Source organism: Embiotoca jacksoni, unplaced genomic scaffold (assembly GCF_022577435.1).
Source record: "Embiotoca jacksoni isolate LCO1_2020_lvr unplaced genomic scaffold, fEmbJac1.0.p SCAF_4, whole genome shotgun sequence".
Lineage (NCBI taxonomy): Eukaryota > Metazoa > Chordata > Actinopteri > Embiotocidae > Embiotoca > Embiotoca jacksoni.
In genome coordinates, this window is record NW_027185392.1 from 16,352,270 (window position 1) to 16,375,845 (window position 23,576).

Consider the following 23,576-nt stretch of genomic DNA (forward strand, 5'->3'; position numbering starts at 1 on the left):
TTTGTATTTGCGTCAAATTCTCTATCACAAGCATTGACTTAGGACATTGCAGCATTGCAACTGCACTTTGGACAGATTTTCATTCAAGATATGTTTGGCCGTACATTAGAAATACATAAAATGACTAAATAACAATAAATTGTGAATATGTGAGTAATGAATAATGAAAGACAAGCTTAACCTGTTCAGCTGGAGTAAAACAATACCAGAGAATATTGTTATTTTTTTTTACTTCAGAAATGTAAATAATACACAAAAAATGACACAGTGTTTGTGTGTGTGTGTGCTGTGTATAGACACACAAATCCTCATTTTACTATGTGTGTCTGCCTGTAATTTCCTTCTGCAAAGTTATAATAAAATTTACTGCAGTTGAAATATTCATGTTGTTTAATTAAATTGTTATGCAAGGCTACAATACAAACACAGCATGACTCATGTATTACACCGCACATAGAGTATAACAGCAGAATATAAAGAGGGCAAAACATTATGCGATAGAAAGCGACTTCTGTTCAAACATTGGTTATTATTATTATGCGTACAATTTTCCATTATTATCATGGAAAAACATTCACTGCTGTAATCGATTAGTCATGCCAAGAGCAATGAGGAGCTTCTGGTGAAAGGCCGGTACCCTCTCATTATGGACAGGCCAGTCCAGGACGCAAGAGGAACGCAACATGCCCCGGCGGAGGAAGAGCGAGCAAGACAACTTGTAGTCGTGAACATCCTGCAGGAAGACCAGAATAACCGAGTCCCTGCTGGCTTCGATGACCTGGTGAAGTGCATGATGGACTTTAAATCTAGAGGACACACAAGGTGTAAGAGAAGAAAAACAACTTTAAAAACGTACTAATTACATGTAAAACAAATACTTACTCTATGTAATTTAGACAAGACATACGAGACATCACAAAGTTTTAATTTTAAAGAAGTTGGAAGTTATATACAGTATTGTGCTGAAGGTTTTGGCCCTTTAGAGGTTTAGATTTTCATCCAATGAGATTACATCAGTAGACGGAGGACACTAAACAAAGCTTGTGAGTGCTCTGAGATGCAGGGAAAACTGTTTACAAATGTGAGGTGATGCTGATTTAAAAGCAAAGAGTGCTTGTATCCCATATTAATTTGATAAAACTATTCATTATTTTTGAAAAGATCTCTATTTTTAGAGTCAAAAGCTTTTGCACAGTACTGTACATATTTGGTTTAATACTTAGCTTTAACCTGATGTATAGTCTGTCAAAATGCACTGCCTTAGCAGTGGATGTTTGATTTACCGTAGACACCAGGGATCGTTGAGAAGACTTTCAGTGACGACAAACAGGATTTTTCGGGACCTCCTCATGTTATTCACAATGGATTCGAGCTGTGGTGTGCCGACGTCTGCATCCCGATCCTCCAAACAAAACCGGCACTTGTCATTCTCTAAAGGGATCATCCTTCTCTCCACCCAGCTGGCGTCTTCCTCTGCATGTATGATGTACGCATCGTACTCAAATGCCCTGCCCTCTGCAGCTGTGGCATCACTAAATCCTAATGTGCGATTGATCATTATGTTCCAATAAAACTGAATTCTCCAGCCATGGAAACGCAGCAGAAGCGCGGTTACGGTCAGCATGATAACCATTGTGCTGCTCAGTATGTAAAGAGCCTGAAACGGGGTCATGTCCTTGCAAGAGAGGGTGTCAAAGTCCATGATGGAGTGGTTAAAGTAAGCCAGTGGGGTGTTGCATGTATACTGGTCTCTGAGACCTGGCACACTGGTCATATTTGTGTCATTCAGCCACGTCACAAACCACAGGACGCTCTCACATGTGCAGTCAAATGGATTTTTGTCCATGATGAGCAGGCTGAGGTGGCTCATGGGGGTTTCGAACACTTTAGGCCTCACAGATGTGATCAGGTTCTTCTCTAAACGCAAAATCCGGAGTGACGTAAGGTCATCAAAAACTGAGTCCTTAAAATAGTTTAGGAGGTTGTTGGTAAGGCTTAGCTCCCTGAGGTTACTCAATCCTTTAAGGGCCTTCACTGGGACCTCATCCAGTCCGTTAAAATCCAGCTGTAAGGTTGTCAACCCCTGTGTCTCTTTGAGAAACAGCACCGGCCCACCAAGGTTGGCACTCTTCCACAAGCGGGCTAAGTTGTTGTGCTGGAGTTTCAGTATCTTGAGGTTCACGAGCCCCTCCAGCAGATTCTCCCTGATGTTCGCGATGTTGTTGTTGCTGAGATCCAAGATGGTGAGTTTGGACAGGGGCCTGAAGGGAGAGGGATCCACGTTCAAGGCTGTGGCTCGAAGACTTTTTCCCAAAGTCAGCACTCGAAGGTTGGCTACATTAACAAATGACTGGGAGTTTAAATTGATAGACTGGTAGTTCTTGGTCATGTGGATCTCTTGGACCTCACTGAGGCCTTCGAATTCCCTGCCAGTGAGATTCTGATTAATCAAGTTGTAATCAAGAAGAAGAATGGTGAGGTTTTGTAAAACAGCAAAGCTTCCTGGATGAATCTGTGTTATGTATGTATGTATCAGATTGAGCTTTCTGATTGGTGAATCCGCAAGTGAAACAAAGGTCTTGTTGGTGATGATTCGGAGTGATGTATAACTACTCCAGCTCATATCAAGTTCTATAAGACTTGTCAAGCCTGTAAAGGTGTGCTCTGTGATTTCCTTAACTGAAGTGTTGTTTAATAGCAAACTCTCCAGGGCGCCTAATTGCTGGAAAGAGAAATCATCAATTTTAGAACTTTTCACCAGAGCTTTTGTCAGTTGGAGTTTCTTCAGTCTTTGGAGCCCTTGAAATGTGCTTTTAGTCAGGTGTCTGATGTTGTTGTCATACAAAATTAGAGTCTGAAGTCTAGACAGCCACTGAAATGAGCCCTCTTCAATTGTGACCATGCCATTACTGGACAGATCCAGAAAGGTTAGATTTGTTTTCTGCAGTCCTGTAAAGGTCGTGTTTTTGAGTGTGACCAGTTTCATCTTCTGAAGAGACAGGGCATCAAGGGCTGTCCCTGACAGCTCTGAGCAGAGCTCGGAAATAACCAGAGTGCTCATACTGCCTCCGTTGAGGATTAAAGTACGTAGACCTGATATGGGCTGAAAGCAGCCAGTCTCCAACTGCAACACAACAAGCACAGAAATCTTACAGTGAGACAGAAAAAGGGAAACAAAACAAACAACTGAAAGCAAGGTGCTACAAAAACTCTACTTTCTACTAACGGTTCCAATTTATTTGACGACACCATTTCATTTCCCTTTTCTAGATAAGTTTCTTACTTTTTTTAGAGACACAGACGACAGGTTGAGGACTTGCAGAAAGGATGAATTTTTCAGAAAAGAAAAGTCTTCTCTCTTCAGAGTGTTGAAGTCATTGAATGCCAGGTTGAGGTTCACCAGGCTGGGCAGCTGAGGCTCAGAGCCCAGCTTGGCTGATTGTAATTTGTTCTGGGAAACATCAAGCAATTTCAGGCTCTGTGAATCATCAAAGGAGAAAGAAAACCAAGTAAAGGGTTATTTAACACAGTACATGAGAGGCATATCAAACAACTACCTTAGGTGTATTAAACCCTCAGTGCCATGCTTCACAATATATTTCAGACAAAGTCTCAATTTAAAAAGGCAGCACTTCTCTCAGGTCACAAGATACTTCCCTCCATGTCCCTACAGAGATACTGTAGCTCACTGTATTTACAAACCCACAGTATGAGCAGCCTAACTGTTGAGCTGGACCGACAACGTTTACATCATATTCATTAAAAAGCACACCCACAGCCCCTTTATTTTAGTTTCATTGCTTTCTTGTGATGTAATTCATTTGTGTCATGATCAATACAGTCCTTATGTATTTTCTCTTCTTATTTTACTGCTTGTTTCGGTGTTTATTTACCTCGTTGCAGTAGAAGTTTGGCGTTTTGGGAAATATGTTGATCGGCTTTCTCAACAGTTACATGCGTTTATATATGTGTACCACTCTCATGTCTGTATTTATTAAACTACTGACAGAAGCCAGTAAGCTTAACCTTGCCTTGTCATGGTTTGTGTTTGTTTGCTCCCTCCACCCACAAGAGGTCCCCATTCTCTGATGTTCTCCTGCCTGCTAAGCTCACCTCAACTGTTCCCACCTTACCAATCAGCCCCAGCTACAGTGCCTCAGCAATCACCCAGTCAGTACGTATACTCCCCTTAACTTACTCATTAGTTGCTGGATTATCAGATCAAGTTCTCGTGAGAAAGTCGCCAGGTTAAGTCATTCTTGTGTGGAACTTGTTTTTTAATTATCTTGAAATCTACTTTTGCTGATCTTTTTGTTTTCAGTTGGGACGACGAACTGTTACCTAGTTTTGTTTCGATTTGTAAGTAAATCTTTCTGTTAACTCAACACCTGTCTCTGTCGTGTATTTTGATCCTTCCTCCCATTCAAACTGCGAGACGAAGTGCAATTAGATTAGCATTAAAACTGGAAACGGGGAAAAAGGTACCGAGGCAAAAAAAAAACTTGAATACAACCCACCCCGAAAACACTGATTATCTGGTTTGTATGCAAAAAAAAGCTGACATAACTAGTAACTTTGGTCAGATAAAGTAGAGTTCAATACAGTACAATATTTGCCTCTAAAATGTAAGTTTGAGAGCAACTATAAAACAGCATGACATTAGTAATCAAGTAGAGCACCAGTACTGTGTAATTGTACTTAAGTTCAGGACCTGAGTAGATGTACTTTAAACTGCATGTGTATGAAACTATACTTTTCCTTCTAAAGTTTTTCTCAAAGTTACTATTCACTCTCACTTCATTTCTTTTTCAAATGTTTCCTCTCTCCAGTTATTAACACAACTGCATGAACAACTGTACCTGTAGAGCAGAGAAGGGCTCTCCTTGTAGCTTTAGCCTGTTACTAGCCATATTCAGCTGTGTTAGACCGCTGCAGTGACTCAGATCCTCCTTCTTTAACAAATGCACTTCGTTATGTCCCAGGTTCAGTGTCTGCAGCAGAGGCAGCATCTGGCCCAAACTCCCATTCAGCTTAGTGATGCTGTTATAACTGAAATTAAGGTGGAGAAGGCCTGAATATGGTTTTAGTGACTCGGTGCCAATCACCACCAATCTGTTGTGGGACATGTCCAGGCTGGTGATGTTCCTGGGAAGGTATGGGGGGACCGCACTGAGGCGCATGTGACTGCAGTCAGCTCTGCCATCTTGCACAGAGCAAGAGGCCTTCTTCTGGGAGGCAGTGCAATGAGTCTTCAGAAGATAACATATGATGAGGACCCGTGTCAGGAGATGGGAACGAAGGGCACACATGGTTTTAGAAATCTTTGAAAACAAAACAGAAATCATTTGTGAAAGCCTTGGTTAAAAACAAAAACAATAGGCTAACAGGCCCGAGAAGACACTGTTGAGCAGAGTAGAACTGAGCTGTGCCTGATATACCTTTTGGGTTTATCCCTACTATGACACCTTTAACTTAACAAACAAAGAGAAATGCAGCTTTGATAAACATTATCCCGATAGAGAATCAATGTGCTGCTTGAGTGACAAAAAAAAGTAAAAAACCTATTTCATTTCAATATGCACAGAGTTGAGTTTTAAAAGCTGTTAACAGTCATGTTTGGCTTATAGGTCTACCTACAATTATTACTATCACTTGGTGCTAATTATTTATAGGATACCTATAGCTCAAGTGTCCCGCTGACATTTCACGCACTCTGAGATCGCCTTGTGTTTTGGATACAATAACCGCAGAGTACTTACCAAATGTAGCCGTTGCGTGATATGTCACATCCAGATGTGAGACATAAGAGATTCACTTCTAGTGCAGCGTCTGTTTGTGTTGAATACATAGTAGGCTACAAAGTCTGAGTAGGCGCTTATGAGGCAACCAAGTAAGAAAATGCGGAAATGAGGAACAGGCAACTCTGGTTTCACTTCTGTCTCAGTGGCTGTTTATCAAATACACACTCGCGTCCGACAAACAGAAACCAGGTGACCATGGACTACAGATGAAGGACAATTCCTAGTGCCTTTTCAAATTTTACCGGTGCTGTAGACCTCGCCAAAGATTAGATAACAGTTGTTGTAAACAGGCGAAACTGTACCGGATCAGATACAGACTTGAAGTGGGACGGACAAATGTGCCTGAACAGGATGTGCCGTGTTGTTTGCCAAGTTTACCCTCTGGAAAAAATGCACTGTACAAAATCTAGTGAATCAATAACTTGATTATCAAGACTTCTGTAAACGGTCATTTCAAATATGTAAGCAAGTGTGAGTAATAAAGCCTGAGATGAGTTTGAAAGAACATGTTTTTAATTACTGCTGCATACCAGTGAATGCGTTGTAGTCTGTGTCTGGGCTGTTTATGGGCACTATTTAATATAGTTATCAGTAGTTTTTTTTTTTTTAAAGATTAATTTATTTTAATTCTCTTTCTTTTTAATTTTCTAACCTTCGGGGAGATGGATTTTCTTGAAACACAGCATGACTGTCTAATCATTTCAAGATTTTCATATGGCCTATAATTCTGGGTCTGAATTCAAAAAGTATATATTGCCTACAAATTGCACAACATTTATTTGGATCTGCAGCTGACATAGGCTATAGACAATGGGCTATAATATATGTTTGTTTTTTTTATTGTTTTTTTTATTTCATAAGACACATTCTGTGCCGAACCACTTGACGAATAAACTATTTGAATCTGAAAGGAGGCAGGTGTAATTACTTTGTTGGTGTAGACCAAAGTTCAGGTTTAAGACATTTAGCCTACTGTAATGCACATTCTTATTGTAGTCACATGGTGAGCTGAATGTGAGCCTTTCACCAGCTGAATAAAGTGCACCATTAAGTTGATTTTTCTGTCTTAAGAACAGCAGCTACCTATAGCTCAACACTTTTTATAAGTGATCCACTCACTTGTGGTATTGTCTTAAAAAAGACTCTGACAGTCACAACTCCAGAAAAGGCTTGGGCACAGCACTTATCCATTTGAAAGAATATACATTTTGAAAGAATTCATTTATATAAACAAATGTTATTTTTTTTCCCCTTTATTCTATCTATTTGTTACATCTGTTTGTTCTTGGTATTTTCCTCTCTTTTTAAGGAAAGCTTTGATGTCTTGTTATGCCGTGTTGTTATTTGGATTGTATTTCATCAGTTGCCTTGAGGCCTTCAGGGACTCTGCATTTACCACCCATATCATGCTGTATGATATAGGCCAAATCAATAGGCCTCAACTGTAGCAATTAACCATTAAAAAAAAGTATTTGTGACCTTTTTAAATCCATGTTTGCATTGCTTAACGTGAATGTTCACAAACAGCTGCACACTACCAACACAGGTTTTTTTTTTTTAATGTATTGGCCCTATGTGTCTTTGCTCAAGTACACTTTAAAGGTGTTAAGGCAGGGGTGGGTGCCATCCATTACTTACTTACTTCTTTAAGCCAACTTTGAGCAGAAAAACAGAAAACTTTGTTAAGTAAGTGATCAGCTACAATACATAAATTCACGTCAACATTCAGACCACCAGAGAAGTGAAAAACACTTTATAGGCCTATTTACTGTAGGTTGTCACAAATAACCACAAGAGGGCAGTAAAACACTGTTAGTGAGCCACTCAAGTCAATATCTCACCATTATAAGGCCACAGAAGTCATCCCTATGTCTCCTCGTAGGTACATTGCATTTCATGTGCTAAAAAGTAAAGGAAATATTGTAGCCTACATGTATGCTCACATACTACATTTGATACATAATACTTAGCCTAACTAAACTTTCTGCCTTTTTTTTTTTTCTTCTTTGCTGCAGCATACTTCATTCTTTTTTTTTTTTAAATCATGTGGTCTGGGATATGGTCTTCATTATTCAGGACTGTCTGTAATGTGTATTATATTGGGAAATGCACACAGTGGCAGCAACTCGGCTTCAATCCAAAAAAAAAACCTGACCGGTTGTTTTCATGGTTCTGCCTTTCAATTTGATGGGTTTCCGCTTTTATTTTGAAGTCATTTACCTGTTACTTCCTGCCATTGTATTCTTCCCGCCAGTTCTTGCGCCCACCTGTCTCATTAGTCCCTCAGCAGATTCTGCACGGTGTACTTTGCGCTGCCTCTCCTCCTTTGAGTTGCAGATGAAAAATGAATGAATACGTGAATAAAACAAACCAATTATTTATAAATTAAAAAAAAGCATAAAGCCAACACAGGTGACCTGATTTGCAGCAAGTGTTGAACTTTTAAACCTGACTTTTACTTCCGGTTAATAGAGCATTTTCACGAGCGAAGTCGGTTTCCAAGTCGGTGAACGTCCGCGTTTGGAGACTCAAACGAAACATGGAAACACATGGTAGCACGCACGGCCATTTGTGAATTAACAGAGACGTTTTGATAAGAGCTGTTTGGATCAGTGTGCAGAAGAATACGGCGTTTTGATGAACGACCTGAAGAGCAGGAGGCACTCAGGAACCAGTAACCTGCAGTGTTTGGTCGTAAACACTGGAGGAACAAGATCATTGCTGCCTTCGCACTCAACAGCAACAACAGACGATTGACAGTTCAATTATGACGACGTTTCATGGTAAGTGCATGTTTTTCAATCTCTGTTCCTGTTTTAAATGTAATGCATTTGGTGGTTGAAGCAAAAATATATATATATATATATGGGTCGATAAGATGCTCCTTTCTATAACATTAGGTTTGACATTTTTTTGTTTTTTTTTCTCTGTTTGTGTGCAGGCCTGTCCGTGACATTTGATATTCAGAGGTGTGTTTACGTTGCCAGGTTTTTAAGCCCTGTCTTCCTTGTGTTTGACATATAATGACATGGTAACCGTCACTCTGTTTGTGCACTGTGCGCCTGTGGACGTGCGTCAGGGGTGTTGCAGTACAAATTAAACTGTGGTGACCAGAACATTTAATGGAAAACCCTTTTTTTTTTTTTTTTTATCTTTGTGCAAAATTGATACAGGTCAACTGGGAGGGTTTGATATAATGCTGTTAAAGGAGGTGAGTTGAAATGTCTGATTCTGTCTTAAGATAGTTCATCGCATGTAATTGAAGTGAAGTGGGTTTTTAAGCAGTGCATATCGATATCATTGCAGTCTTAGGCTGCGAGTAAGTGCGTTACTGAGAAGGTCCAAATAGCAATAAATCCAAAGATAACTGCATCTGCAAATCCATTTTTAAAGGTCAGCAGTAATGTAGTGCTGCTGATGCCAAATGAATCGGAGTGCATTTAAACCACAGTAGATCAAAAAACCTGCACCTCCGAAAGCAAAAGCCTTATTATAAGTGATATGTCATTTCATCATTATGGCCTGGTGGTTAAGCTGTAAAGTAAGTCTTTTCAGTTGAAAGGAATTTCCCCTCGAATGATCGATTTAATGCATAATTGCTTAAATATATTGTTGACAGTTCGGTAAACTAAGAAATCTCTCACTGAAATATCCTCTGTCATTTCAAATCTTTAATCATATCACACCAGCACATATTGAACCGCAGCGTGTTAATTCGTTCAACATCAGCTGTGATACCACAGAGCGAATGTCCCATCATTCCCAAGTATGCCATTAATCCAAACCAACACTGGCACAGTTCAAAGCTGCACTATGTCACAGAGCCACTGAAATGAATCATTAATCTCACTGAAATTCAGCAGGAACTTCAATCAGAAGTCAGTCTTCATTCCTGGTCTAGTTTTGAATTCATAGTTCAGGCTGTCTCTAATACTCTACACTTGGTAATTCTCTCCTTGCATTGTGAAAACCTCTTTTTAGCCGTGCTAGTGAGACAGTGTTAAAGATAGTAATATTAGTCTGACAGTGTAATACTTTGGTGCCGGCTAAAAAAAGGTTTATTGGAAGGATTGCAGAGACACTCGGGGGGGTCTCCAGAGGACAAACATTTTTACGCGTGGAATTCTGCGGACACAAATCTTTCCCGTCTCACATGTGCGATGCTGTTTGGTTCTGTCCTTTGCACGGCCTAAAAACTCCCCAGGAGCATTTCAGAAGCAAAGCGTTTTGTTGTCATTTTGTCGACCTCTTGACTTTTGTCATTTTTCCTTGATTTTTGTGCTTTTTATCATTTCTTTCTGGGCCGTTTTGTGTTTATTGTTGTTGTTTCCTACTTTGTTGTGCTTTAACATAAAGTTTGCTGTGTTTTTCAGTCCTAAAAAAAACATTCATCCCGATGATTATCTATGTTTTACATACCATGCCTGCAGCAGGAGGAGAACACATTTCTTCTCCAACTTGAAAGACCCGGGGTGAGAAGTTGATGTAATGATGTTAGTTATGATCGTGAGTCTGCACCGGGTGTTTTATTGTTAAAAACTAACCGGATTGTGAATGCCGTTCCTCTGTTTGACTTCCTGCCCGGCTGATCTTCTTTGTGCAGCTTGATGCAGCTTCCATCCAAAATAGACTAGGTGTGTATTTTTAGTGAAGCGAAGCTGAGAGCCGCCTCTGGGATGCCGCTGACACGTGTGTCTGTTAAGAGTCACAAGCTTTGACGGCCACCGGAGCTGATTGCTTTATTCTAGCCAGAGCCAGAACGCGACCCAGCCAAGCCGGTATTTCCCCATCAATGAAGTCACTTTGATCCCCTGACTATATAATCCGGTGCAATCATCAGGTTACATTTTTGATTTATTCAACACTTTCATTTTGGTGGAATACCTTCAAAAACAGCTGACTAAATGTTAGCATGATGTATTGCATGTTAGCACCCGGCACTCAAGTTCTGTTGTGCCTCGCAGAATAATTAATTAATAATGTTTAATACATAACTCAAATAATAAATAACTGAAATCACAAATATTTGTAATTGATTTCTTTGGATTTAAGTGTATGCCATGTAAAATCCTTAGCCTTGCCATTGAACCAAAAGAGATATCTATTGTGTTCAATGTTTTAAATCCCCCTCTGACTTATCATAGTGACTTGCTCCCTGTTTTCCATCTCCGCTGCACACTCTCTCTGCCAATAGGTTGATTAAACATAGATTTATGAAGGGAGGATCATAACCCTGATGTGACCTTCTAACAAAGCATGTTTTCTCTCTTGTCACTGGATTAACACTGTGTATGAGCACGGTTGTGATGCCTTGCATTGTTGGTTCACAGTGTACAAGAGAGGAAACGTTACATTGTCCCAAGGAAAAAAAGAAAAACTGCAAGAAACTCCCCCTTACAGCCACACAAACATATCCTTCCTATTCCTTCTCTTTTCCCCTTTATCTGTCCCTCAGATTAATTGAACAGGTCCTTGCTGGGACAGAACTCAGGCCACTTGATTGGTTTACCTCACAGCTAAACTGAGGCAGCTTACAGGGCTTTGTGCCAATGGCTGGATTGCTGAAGACCTGTAAAAGGTGGAGACAGCTCGCATGGTCAGCACCGTGGAGGTGGTCGAGCTGGTAATGCAATAAATGAAAAAGGGCAATCCAATGAAGTGAGATCAAAGGCACAAGGAGCAGAAAAGGCTGTGATGAGAAGCGGCGCGAATGATGCAGCAGGAAATTGTTGCAACGATCCTTTCCGCCAAAACACCGGCTAGATCATGAGGTGCACTGTCAACAGCTCAGAAGGGGAAGGAGGCAAACGGAGACATGAGAGCTGACAGGACTCGGGTATAGATCAGATTCTCGCAGGAGAAACAACTTGGCACTGGAACGAGGGATTAAGAGGGTGGAGAAACACCCCTGTGGACTGAGTGAGTGCCATAGCTCTACATGTTTTATTTACTGTAGCCAGAGAGTGGCTAGTGCGTGTCATGTGTACGTGCGATTGAATTCTCTCATGCAGAAGGGATAACTGGGGGAGGCAGCGGCTCCATCAATGGGAGTGTGTGCACCACATTCTTCATCTTGCCGGCTCGGGTAAATCTCATCTCCCTCATTTGCAGACCGAATCTGTGGATTGTCAGAATGCCTCGGAACTAAAGGTGAGTTTGCCTTCTCGGCTCTTCACTGCTATATATAGTGGATGTTAACCTGCGTTATAAGACCATGTACATGAACTCACGCAGAAACTTCCTTGTCGGTGTGTTCAAGTCCTCGCGACAGACCGACTGGAGAGCTCGTAATTGTGCACAACACACAGTGACGCTACTTCTATTGTGAGCTTACATTTGTTTGTAGTTTGTTTGCACCAAAAAGACCTGACGGTGTGGTGATAAGGAGTTGTAGACTCATAGCCGTGTGCTGTCATCGTCTAATGGGCATTTCCCGTATGTGCAACTTCGGTGAGAGAAACAAAACTCGAGCTCGCACTCTTAGAAATTCAGCAGAGCCGTGGTAGTTGAAGTCTTTGTTAGCCTGCCTTTGCTCTGATATTTAAAACAGAGTGGATAAATCCATCTCAACACGAGGTTGGCGAAGCAGAAAAATATGCAAAGTGGGATGAAGAGATTTTAGATGGTGGAAGGAGGAAAGGGTAATGTACATAAAAGGAGTGGTGTAGGCTGTAGAAGCAGTGTTGTAGCATGTTCTCTCTGCCCTCTGCAGGGGAAAAAAAAAAAAGAAAAAAGACACTGCAGTATATCTCCCCCTCCCCAGTTTGCTGACCAATGATGTTTGGAGGTCAGACTCCCAGCTCTGCTACTGGTGTCAGCCACTGACACACGGCTTGTTCAGGAACACGGCGGTTATTACACCTCGCAGGAAGGGAGGGGCAAATAATTAGAAGCAATATATGTGCATTTTGATATGGTGGTTGGGAAAATATCGGGCAGAACATGGAGATTTATTCAGCCTAGTGTTCCCTGCCAGATTTGTTCAATCAGGGACATGGGGATACTCCGCATGGATGACTCCATATGATGTGTCACACTGCACAGAGATGGCCGTTGTCTCATAGGCAGCAGAATGAGCTGTCACCGTGAGATGACAGAGACGTAGCATCCCAGAGAATTCAGTTTTGTATCCACATGGACGCTTTTATCACTGATTGTAATTAATTCAAGGCACATGACACAAAATACAGTTTTGAAAATGACATGCTTTACTTTGACAAGCAATAGTTGTTATACAGTCAACTGCTACTGCTGTGAAATAATGAATAAGTTCATTGTATTTATCTTTTTTCATTTGGGCATGAACCGATGCCATTTGTCTCTCATCATTGGCGAGTGCTCACTAAGTGCTGACTCGGGTCTCTTCTCACTATAAGTGGTCCCCAGGGGTGACAGGACATCAATACTGACCTGGAATCAGCAGCATGGATCTACTACAGCACTGTTAACTCTCTGCAGTGCAGCTCAGAAAAATGCAACAAGACACAATTCAGCGTGGAAGGAGTACAACTTCAAATGTGGCAGATGTGACTGCTACAACTGAGTTAATTACTGAATCTTTTAAATTCTTCAATTACACACATTAAAACTCACCTCTGTCATAGGTCAAGAAAACATGAGAGAATATGAAACAGAGAGAAGCAAGCAAACTTTTACATAAATGTGGCTCAATTTGGCACATCAGTTGTTCCAGCGCAAAGATTTTTGCTAGAATATACTACATATTATATGTAACATGTAAGGACATATGCATGGACCAGAGGCCTTAAACTTGTGCTGATAGACTTTTTTGGCCACTTGTGGGTGGAAGTGGTGGCAAAAAAGTGAAATGACTTTGCTGATTCAAAACACTTTGTTTACTTCAAAGATTGTAGTCACCGACTATACCGTTAGTTCACTTTTCTCTGAAGCAGTCGCGTTCAAATGCACCAGAGAAAGTACAACAGTGATTATTATTATGATCATTGTGACTTTTGAGGTCTTTTAGGCTAACTGACAAGAGCTCTCTCTGTCGCAAGTGAGGGGGTCACCATTGCTTAAAGTTACTGGTTCAGTCACTGAAAATAGTTATTTAGTGTTGAGTTGCTCTTTGAAAACTGGCTGAGAGGTTGGGTTTGTTCATGTGCCGAACACCTGTTAGCGTAAACATTTTTGTAAACGCACATTTGGCAAACGTGTTATTTGGGTGATCATTTTATGGGGCTTGAAATTATCTGCAAGCTACCTTAACACATTCACAGTTAACATAAAGATATTAATTGGAGAAGTTTTAAGGACCTGTTAAAAAAAAAAAAATCATTATATTCAGTAATGATATGCTATTAGTTGTGGATTTTGTTTGTCTATGCGTGTTGGATTCAGTGTGAAAATTCTACAGTCATCTGACTGAAAATGAATACATTAATACAGACTTTTACCTAAATGTTTGTTTCTCACATCGTCTTGAGAGAGCGATGTGCTGAGGTCTACAATAGTGTGATTTTTGCCTGCAGTACAGTCAGTGAGCCGCGCCCCCAGTTTTGCGAGGACATTTCCTCTTAGGGAGCTGAGACGGAGGGATTTGACCATGTGCTAAAAGCTGTGGGACAAGTGGCCTTTTCAGAGGGAGATTACACCTTTAACACCAGCCTGAAAGCAAAGACGGCAGGCAGAGCTTTATGCCAGCACCTTGGGCTTTGGGTGCAACAGTCTGGTAGTGCCAGCAACCCAGTCTGTCTATAATAGTGAACAGATGGTTCTAAATGCCTTCTTGATTTAAAAGGCGATAAGGACTGTGTGAATGCTCAGATGCAATTAATTTCTATTAACATACAAATAGAGCATCATATTTGGAGGAACTTTATGTAGAATACATTGGATTTTGTGCAATTATTTAATGTAGAAGTGTTGTGATGTTGCAGAAAGCTCCATCATTATTTGAAGTGCAGCTGACTACAGGGTGCTTCATGTGTGCAATTACAACAGTGTTGTCTATGAACGTTATTTCAAAACAGACAAGTGAAGAAACAAAGAAAAAAATATGTAAGCAGATGTGATGAAAAGCAATTTGATCGGCTATAGTATTTATGTAGTATGAACAGATCCTGTTTGTAATCCATAAATAAATAAAACCACTTGTGACGTTTTTCTTCCGTAAACTCCTCTGTAATAAGTTGATCCCCTTTAGCCAAACACACAAATATTTCTCTGGCTCATGTGGTCCACAGCGATTTAGTGATGCAGGTCTCTTGATGTAGCAGAGCAGCGCTGTTACCAAAGAAGGAACAGGGAGATTCAGGGTCACATTCCTCAGAAAACCATTTGGACAGATTGCCTTCCCCCAAACTCAACAGAACCAGAAAAGACACAGAATCCTGAAACTTAAAAGTCTTTTGATACTTTGATGACTGTGATAGCCACAGTTCATCAGAAAGTCTGCTTCTCATCCTATTTAGGCAAAAGGAAAAACTACATTGTATCTCCTCTTTAGACACAAACAAACTTTGCCCTCTTTGCCACAGTTGAAATCCTTTACAGAGTCACATGTACTTTTTCTTTGAAACTTCTAAACCCACTAAACTGCACAGTGTTGTGTGTGCACGGTTGTGTACCAGTCCTACCGTGTGGTAGGTCTGTATTAATCTCCTCCAGTTGGCTCCTTATGAATGTCCCTGCTCTCCCTTCTGGCAATTCAGGTTTGATAGGATTAATTGAGCCATTACTTAATTACAGGCCCGAGAAAAAGCTGGAAATCTATGAGGAGGATTTACAGCTTTACCCATAAACCAAGGACAGAAATCTGAAGCAGATTTCTTTTTCATAAATGCTTTCCACTAACAGGCTCATTAGCAAGTAGATGAAGGAAAGATCTGGTGATGCTGCTGATTCTGCCAAAAACAGACAGTTCCTCCAATGCTGATGTAGAACAACACGATTATTCTGTTATAGTTTGAGAACATGGCTGTGAGCAGAGTTAAGATAAAAGACAGAAATATGTGCTGCTGTGTTCTCCAGATGGCTTTGTTTAAACGGGGTATAAATAAGTTTAATATAATGTTTAATGAGGATTTGTAGCTCTAAATATCCCAAAAATACTGTAAAGTTTTTGTTGTCATCATGGTTTTGACGTAATTTTTCAAAACCTCAATATGAAATTTGGCAAATACTAGAATAGAGGTACTATTTATAGAAGATATTTTGACGTGTCACTGTAGGAAAAGCACAATTCAACCACCTTCAATGGCAAAAAAGCTTGTATTAATTGATATACTGTAGGTATCTACACTGAAAATAAAAGAAAGTGACGGCTGGGAATGACCGGCTATGAAAACTAAATGGATTAGAGAATAATGCACAGGAAGTCGAATGGCTGAGTGGACAGAAGAAATGAAGGCTGAGATGATTGCCCTCTACTGAATGGCTGTAGAGCAACATAAAAAGTCCACCCACTTCAAAGATAGCGTATTCTTCAAAACATAACAATGGCAAATGGATACACACAGAACATCCATATAGACGCTACAACGATTAGGAGATAAAATACTTCTCTTTTGAGCTGCATTATTCACTCGGAAAGGAACAAACCTAGAATTCCCCAATTGTCTGGTGTTCATACCAGAAAACAAGGATTTTCACTAAGAATCTGGAAACCCTTGTTTGGCGCAATTTGGAAAATAATTTATTGTAGTTTATATGGTCAAACATTATAGAACATATTGTAGAAGTTTGCATATTGTATTTGTAAGAATATCGGGTAATGGATAGCCTTCCTGATGCCTTGTTATCTCTTGGATTATGCCTGCTTCATTCTTATGGATTAACAACACACACACATCTTCATTGTTATCTGTGTTGCCCATTTTAAACGTATTGCTTTTGAAAACAGATTATAGTAATGTTTCGGCTGCCTGAGAAATTTTATCTGAGCCACTTACTCCATCAATATTCGATGGCAAAGACGTTTCACGGTTATCAGAGTTCTTTCCAGATGTCAGTAAAACTATTATTTTATAAACTCCCCTCTTCATTATGCTCTCATTGCTCTTGACAAATCAAAGAGCATATTTAAAACTTGTTTTTGGTCGTTTCTTATATCTAGATGAACATTTGTGTATGTTAACCTCCCTTTGCTTTGAACACCCTTCTAGCCTCAGCATAGTGGTGTTGTTCTTCATGTCCTCCCCTCTATTTTAATGCATTTTCATACAAACACATAAACTGAACACTCATTTTACTTTTTAGTTTAAATCAATGGAAACATCACCATGAAAAAAAAGGAAGATATGTTCCTCTAATTTTCACTTTTTATGTTCAGCACTTAATGTGAAGTTAAAAACACAAATGACAAAAAATAAATATTATTTCCAGATTCTCGAAATATAATGTAGACTCCACATTTCCAAAATCAGCATGAGACCCCCAACACTTCTCTAAACTGAGAATGCGTGTGTTTTCTCACTGAACACCTGGTCGTGCGAGCGATGGGAATAATATGCGCCAGCTGGCATATCCACCAGTTGATCAACACCTCGTACTTTCAGTCACATCACTTTTCATTGTTCCCTGCATACTTTACACCTCTGTATATACTCCCATATCTTCACTCCATCCGCTCTTACTCCTTGCCTTTCATGTTGAGGTTGTCTTTTCGAAGTTGGTCGAGTCTTATTCTCCCTCGTGCTCTACCAGGGGGGCAAACTGGCACACATCGCATCAGCACCCAGCTTTGCAACATTTCATCAGCCACAACGCCACTTAACAATCCACTCATCAGTCACACAGGAGGCCTGGCTTACCCACAGCCAAGGGTACCGAGGTGTATGAAGTGCAGAGTAATATTAGAAATGTGTTCCACAGAGACCTTTTATCAGCAATTGTATTTAGAAGACATACATGGGGAACATGAAACGGCAGCTACGTTGCATAAACAGCAAAAGCTCCTCTCATACCCTGATAAGGAAAGTGAGAGCGGTGGATGTGGTTCCCAGTTCCAACAGTCAGATTAAATGTTCTAAAATCAGGTTAACGTTTATCACCGTGATCTCAATTCCGACAGTACTACAATTATTTTGACACACGTGACTATTTCACATAATGTACAGTGGAAACAATAATGTACAGTCAATCTACCTCCACTGTGAAACTGTACTGTGGCACAGTTTATGTATTAAATTGTAACCATCAATCGAGTAATCCCGTAATTGTATCTGTCTGTAAAGCACTTTGATGATTTGTTGTTGTGCTAAACGCAAAGTACAACCGAGTCTGATGGGGATATCATTAGTTCATTCAAATTTGTCATAAATAAAGCCCATGTGATGATGATTATCTTTCATTTGCTGCAAAACCCATCAAGTAGATGTCAATCCTATAACTGTGCTTTGGGAACATCAAAGTCTTTTTTCATTCCTCCTCTGAGGACCATGGACAGCTGTTCCTAATTTAATGTGTATATATAGTCAATGTTTATTGAGATAGTTAGGTCTGGACCAAGGTGGAACCTATTGTCAGATCAACACTCCTGCCATTAGAGCCATGCATGGCAAAGTGCCTATTCACTTTCTCAGCTAAATTATAAGAGCTATGACAGACTTATGATTATCTTCATTTATGTATTTACTGTTTAAGATGCTAATAATAATTTGGGTATTCATGCTGGGTGAAAGCTTGTCTTAAATGTTTAATCCAATACAACAGAAGCTGAACAAGGTTTCCCACTGTCGGGAAAAAGTACTATTTGCATGCAGACCAATTATCAGGTTGTCAAAGAGAGTGTTCGGGAGGTGCAATGTTCCAGAAACTCAACAGTGTACATCATGTATATCTTGGGGATAGGCCTTAAAAACCATCTGTTAAATGTTTGTGTCTTACCGACAACTAAATGTTTAGTTAAATGTTTATAAAGCGTAGAATTTGAAGTGAGTGCATCATGATTCTATTTTAAATAGAGAATGTTCAATAGCTACTGACTTCATTTGAAGATAAAAAACAGCTAGTTTCTAACGTTATCTGCATTTTGGTGCTGAGAATGTAGCTTACAGTAGACTTTTCTTGATGGAACAGTTGCCTGTTCTGGCTTGAAACGGGAGTTTATAAGAGTAGAATCTGGGAGCAGTGCAATAAACACAATGCACCTAAATAGCCTAAAGCTTGATAGCACTGGAGTCAGATGATAATACTCTGTAGCTTTGTGTAAAAGGTTTCTTATAGTGGCAAAGTCATTTGATTCCCTGTTATTATAGAAAATATGGATTGTTCGAGTTTTAGAGATTACTCAAGCACTTCAAGGCAGACCAAAGATAAAGCCTGTCAGGTTATTCAACCAGCTAAGTCAGCAAATGTATTTGTAAGCTCTATTACAATATTGAAAAATATGGGCAAGATGAATATTGCTGAAAATTAATTTACCCCTGCAGCTCTTTTCTCTGCCTCCAGTCTCAGTCTGCCAAACATCCTCAGCACTATTGGATTATTAGTAATTGAAAAATATAAAAAAAAACCAATGAGGCAGCAGTTATCTTTAACATGGATTCAGACATCAAGTTCCTGCAATACGCTGCTGATAGTGACACATTATTTATTTTATCATACAAATAACAGTATGAGCCTGCCATGAATTCCTGGTTGATAATATTGCTGAAATTCATAAAATGTTCTTTTTGAATTAGAAACAACCACCCCTGTGTGGTCCATGCCCAGTATTGTGTATCTACAGAGAGCTTCTTATTGGACTTAGATTTCTGTATAAAGCAACATGGCTTCAAGTATTTTTTGACACCTATAATATGCATAGCCACACATTCAAGATTCCCATTAAGTAACTACGTCTAGGCAGGTAGACAAAAGATGTCAACTTGTATAAGCTAAAGTTTGGCTTATGACTCTTGTCTTGCTTCTCTGTTCCTCTGTCCATGTCACAGTGTCAATCATTATTTTCTGTTATCCTTCAAACTCTCTCACCCACCAATTTTCTCTGTTCTGTCATGTCAGCGTTTCCACAACATCTGTCATAACACTGCAGCACCAGCTGACAGTAACGGAGGAGTCGTGAGTGACACTGGCAATTTCATTGGGCAATGTTCACTCTTTTTGATTGATGTAGCACAGTAGCCGGGCCGAGGCCAGAATGTTGGGTTCGAGGTAAATTGAATCCTGTTCGATAGATCTATTCGATTAATATAGAGTCGAAATTGACCTTGGACGAATTCAAAAAAATGTAGAAAGCTTCCAGCCTAATTATAGAAGACGTGTGCAATTAATGAGGGTAAAATAAATAAAATCCTGAGGAAATTAAAATACACAAGACAAAACAAACTCACATCAACATACAGGAGTTAAAAGGTTGATTTAAATAGACGAAGTGTATTCAGTGACACTGCTGAGCAGAGAGATTATGTGAAGTTCAACATCAGCAGCCTCTCACAGATTTGCTCTGGCATTTCACCTGGTCAGCTCTCAGACATCAAAGCAAGTCTGGAATGGAAGTGGGAGTAGCATGATGTCACGGCCAGACAATGTCATCGTGTACTCCTATGCCATCCACTCATTCAGCACCACTGTGCTACTTTAACATTGGCCAGATCAGTGGACCTCAGTATCAGCTGTTCCAAATGTGGATCTCTTTGGAAAGCAACAGTGGAAAGATGTGACAGAGTGCCACTGCTCAGATAAGAGTTATTTTCTCACAAGATCCATGTGCCAGCCTGCTGTCCTTTCTTGTGGGCTATTCTAAGAGAGGCTACGAGGATACTTTGGTAGTATATTGAGCTTGAACATTCGAAAATTGCAGCTATGATGGAGATCAATAAAGGTATCTCTGACTATGGAGGGGGGGAGGGGGGTATTATGACATAATTGTATTTAGATGAACGTCTAGCATAGATCCAGATACTTTGTGTGAATTGTAATGTCGCCGTCTCTTGACCATAGTCAGTTTCAGTATATCTTGTATTCAAGGCCAGCTTTTGGATTGCACTCACGTGTTTACACCCATATCAGCCATGGATGTCTGCATGCCAGACATAATGTATCGTCATCATCCTCCCTGGCCCTGTCAGAGTGCACGGCTGATAGTATGCCTATAAAAAGGCACCCTCTTGACAGTAAGATGACAGTAAGGAGTGCACATAAGAGCTGGTGATAAAAGACCAAACACATGCATGCATACATGCACACTCACAAGAACATGCATGTACACATACACACTCACAGATGTGGTCTTGCTGACATCCCACAAAGGTCAGCTATCAATAACGGTCTAAATTTGTACACCTTTAAAGTTGACAGAAAAATAACCCTTTATGAATGTGTTAACAACAAAATAGCACTGCAGCTTTCAAACTGTTCATATTCGTTGTTAATGTAACTTCAGTTATTTATATTTAAGATGGCATGTTAATGAACATCCAGTAAAAAGCTCCAACATCCTGCTGCATGACCTAATAAAACATTGTCAGTTATATATACTACACTAAATCAACCGACTTAAAAATGTATCAGAAAATAGTTTTGTGCTTGCATCAAATGTATATGTTGGCCCCAAAATGAGTAATCTACAGATTAGAAGCACTGCATCATTTTTTTTTTTTATTGGTGTCATTATTAGGTTCGACATAAAACAGCAGTGCTTTGCTGCTTTTCCATTCATTAAATGCTGGGTAGCTGAACACAGATAGTTCAGAGAGGATTGTATTTGTCAGACAGTGTATTTACAAAAGGCTAGATGTGTTTCTGAAGAGCCATTTCATGAGATTGAAGGGTCAATTTTGTTTGGCTTTGTGTGTGATTTTTTGTTTGTTTTTGTTTTGTTTTGTATAAACCTACTAGACCATCTCTAAAGGTTTTAAGAATTTATAAGAAAAGGCTGCTTGCATTCACTTCAGGGCATTACACTCCAAATCAGCAGATCCATGTCTCTGATGTTGCACTTCATTAGTCATAATGGACTGGAACAGATCATAACGGCAACTTATAACAACAAGTATAAGATGGATAGATAGATGGTTTAACAATGGATGTTTTAGAACATATGAGATATAAACAAATCACTGCTGATTGTTTAAATGTTGTGTTTTCTGGCATGGTCACAGGATACCACTATCACACACTGACGATAAGGTACTAGATCCAGTCTGTAAATAATTGAATAGCTCTGTGTAGGAGAGAGAGACAGACACACACACACACACACACACACACACACACAGGAGAGAATTCCACAGCAAAGCCATCAGAAATCAAGACACGTTTTGCTTATTGAAGACTGAGTTAAAACAAATATAATTTGTATTACAGGGAAAGAAAAACCCATAATTCAGTTCACTGGCACCTACCCAGCAAAGGCGGCAGACCTGACAGCAAAAATGTCACTTTTAATTTAAAAAGTTGTGTGTAAAAACCAACACTATGTCAGCGCTGATATAAATCCACACCTATCACAGTTGAGCACTTCCAGATCATTGCAGGATCTTGCTGCCACCAAAATCATTTCAGCTCTTGTCAACAACTGAAAAAAAATAGCCCCCCCAGTGTTCACTGTGCTGCGTGGATGCACCACTTTGATTGATAATTGGTAGAAGCCAGCTCACTGCAGACACTCTCATCTAATATACCTCACTACATTTTGGTTGTTGGCTACTAAGATTTGTAATGTTATCCTCTTTAAAAAAAAAAAAAACATTTAAAAAAAAAAAGTACACCAGGGAACAAAAATAATACATCTTCAAGCATTACTGTCGACAAACAAAATGTCGACAGGACAAAAGTCCTTGTTTAACCCACATCTCCAAACTCACCAGTTAATCTCTGTTTACACTTGCCTCGGTGTGTAATATGGATAATGAAAACTGAGGTCTCTCTTCTTTGCTTTGTAACCCCCATTCAAAACATTCACTTCTACCAGGAAGTCCAGCTGTAACTTAATTACAATTTATTAATAGCGTAAAAAAAATGTCCCTCAACATAGTTTGATCACAACAAGGTTTGCTGCCAGGGAAACACACACACACACACACACACACACACACACACACACACACATACGCATGACATTTCCGGCACAGCTCTATTCCTAAGCATGACTTCTTGTTAATCACTCCCCCAATTTAGACGCGGGGCCTGACACCGCCTGACTGTATTATTGTCACGTCCCAACCATTACCACACGGTCTGGAGAGCCTCCGCTAACTTTCAGCACCTCGCGTCGGGAGTCCTTTCTGCTGCGGACAGCAGACGGAGGGCCACGCTCCTGTCAGCGAGCTGCGCGCGGGCCTCTGCGAGCACTGATTGAACTGCGGTCGTTGCCATGGCTACACGAAGACCCAATGAGAAGCTCGCGGTAGACTGTCGCTGAATGAAAATAACAGGGGCCATTTTGCGCACGAAGCCGCGGCATCATTGACTGATAATATTTAAAAAAATAAAAAAATAAATTTAAAAAAACCGGAAACGGAGGAAGATTCAGTCCATTTGTGGACTGACGCGGCTGCTTTTTAGAGTCGGGAGAGCGACTGACCGGCGCATGTAAGTCAAGAAAGGCATGCGGCGGTGAACTGACCGCGCTGCCTTCTCCTTGAGAGGTTTTTCAGTGTCCCGAGGACCGGGGGACAGGGGACCGGGGACCGGGCAGCTTCACCGCTTCTACCCGAGGCCCGATGACCCCCGACGGAGGGACTTACCTTTAACCGGCCACCGACACCGGCGACATCCATGCGCGTCGAAAAAAAACAAAAAAAAACAGGTGTACGGTTTCATCACCCCGCCGGCTCCCGAGTCGCTGTGTTGTTGTTTTTTTCTTGT

General features: G+C 40.3%; 1 protein-coding gene across 3 annotated transcripts; it reads right to left on the reverse strand.

Moving 5' to 3' along the window:
• Nucleotides 1-160: 160 nt before the first annotated feature.
• tlr3 (toll-like receptor 3) lies at nucleotides 161-23,541 on the reverse strand. 3 transcript variants are annotated; one of them, XM_069168037.1, is made up of 5 exons: nucleotides 23,456-23,534; nucleotides 4,860-5,321; nucleotides 3,284-3,478; nucleotides 1,284-3,124; nucleotides 161-806 (listed from the first exon to the last, which is right to left on the reverse strand). In XM_069168037.1, exons 1-5 carry the CDS (start codon nucleotides 23,486-23,488, stop codon nucleotides 575-577), a joined length of 2,763 nt encoding a protein of 920 aa, XP_069024138.1. In that variant the 5' UTR covers nucleotides 23,489-23,534; the 3' UTR covers nucleotides 161-574. The 3 variants fall into 3 exon arrangements, with proteins under 3 accessions (XP_069024138.1, XP_069024140.1, XP_069024141.1); XM_069168039.1 differs by lacking the exon at nucleotides 23,456-23,534 and adding an exon at nucleotides 5,760-7,286 and having other exon boundaries at nucleotides 162-806; XM_069168040.1 differs by lacking the exon at nucleotides 4,860-5,321 and having other exon boundaries at nucleotides 166-806; nucleotides 23,456-23,541.
• Nucleotides 23,542-23,576: the final 35 nt, after the last annotated feature.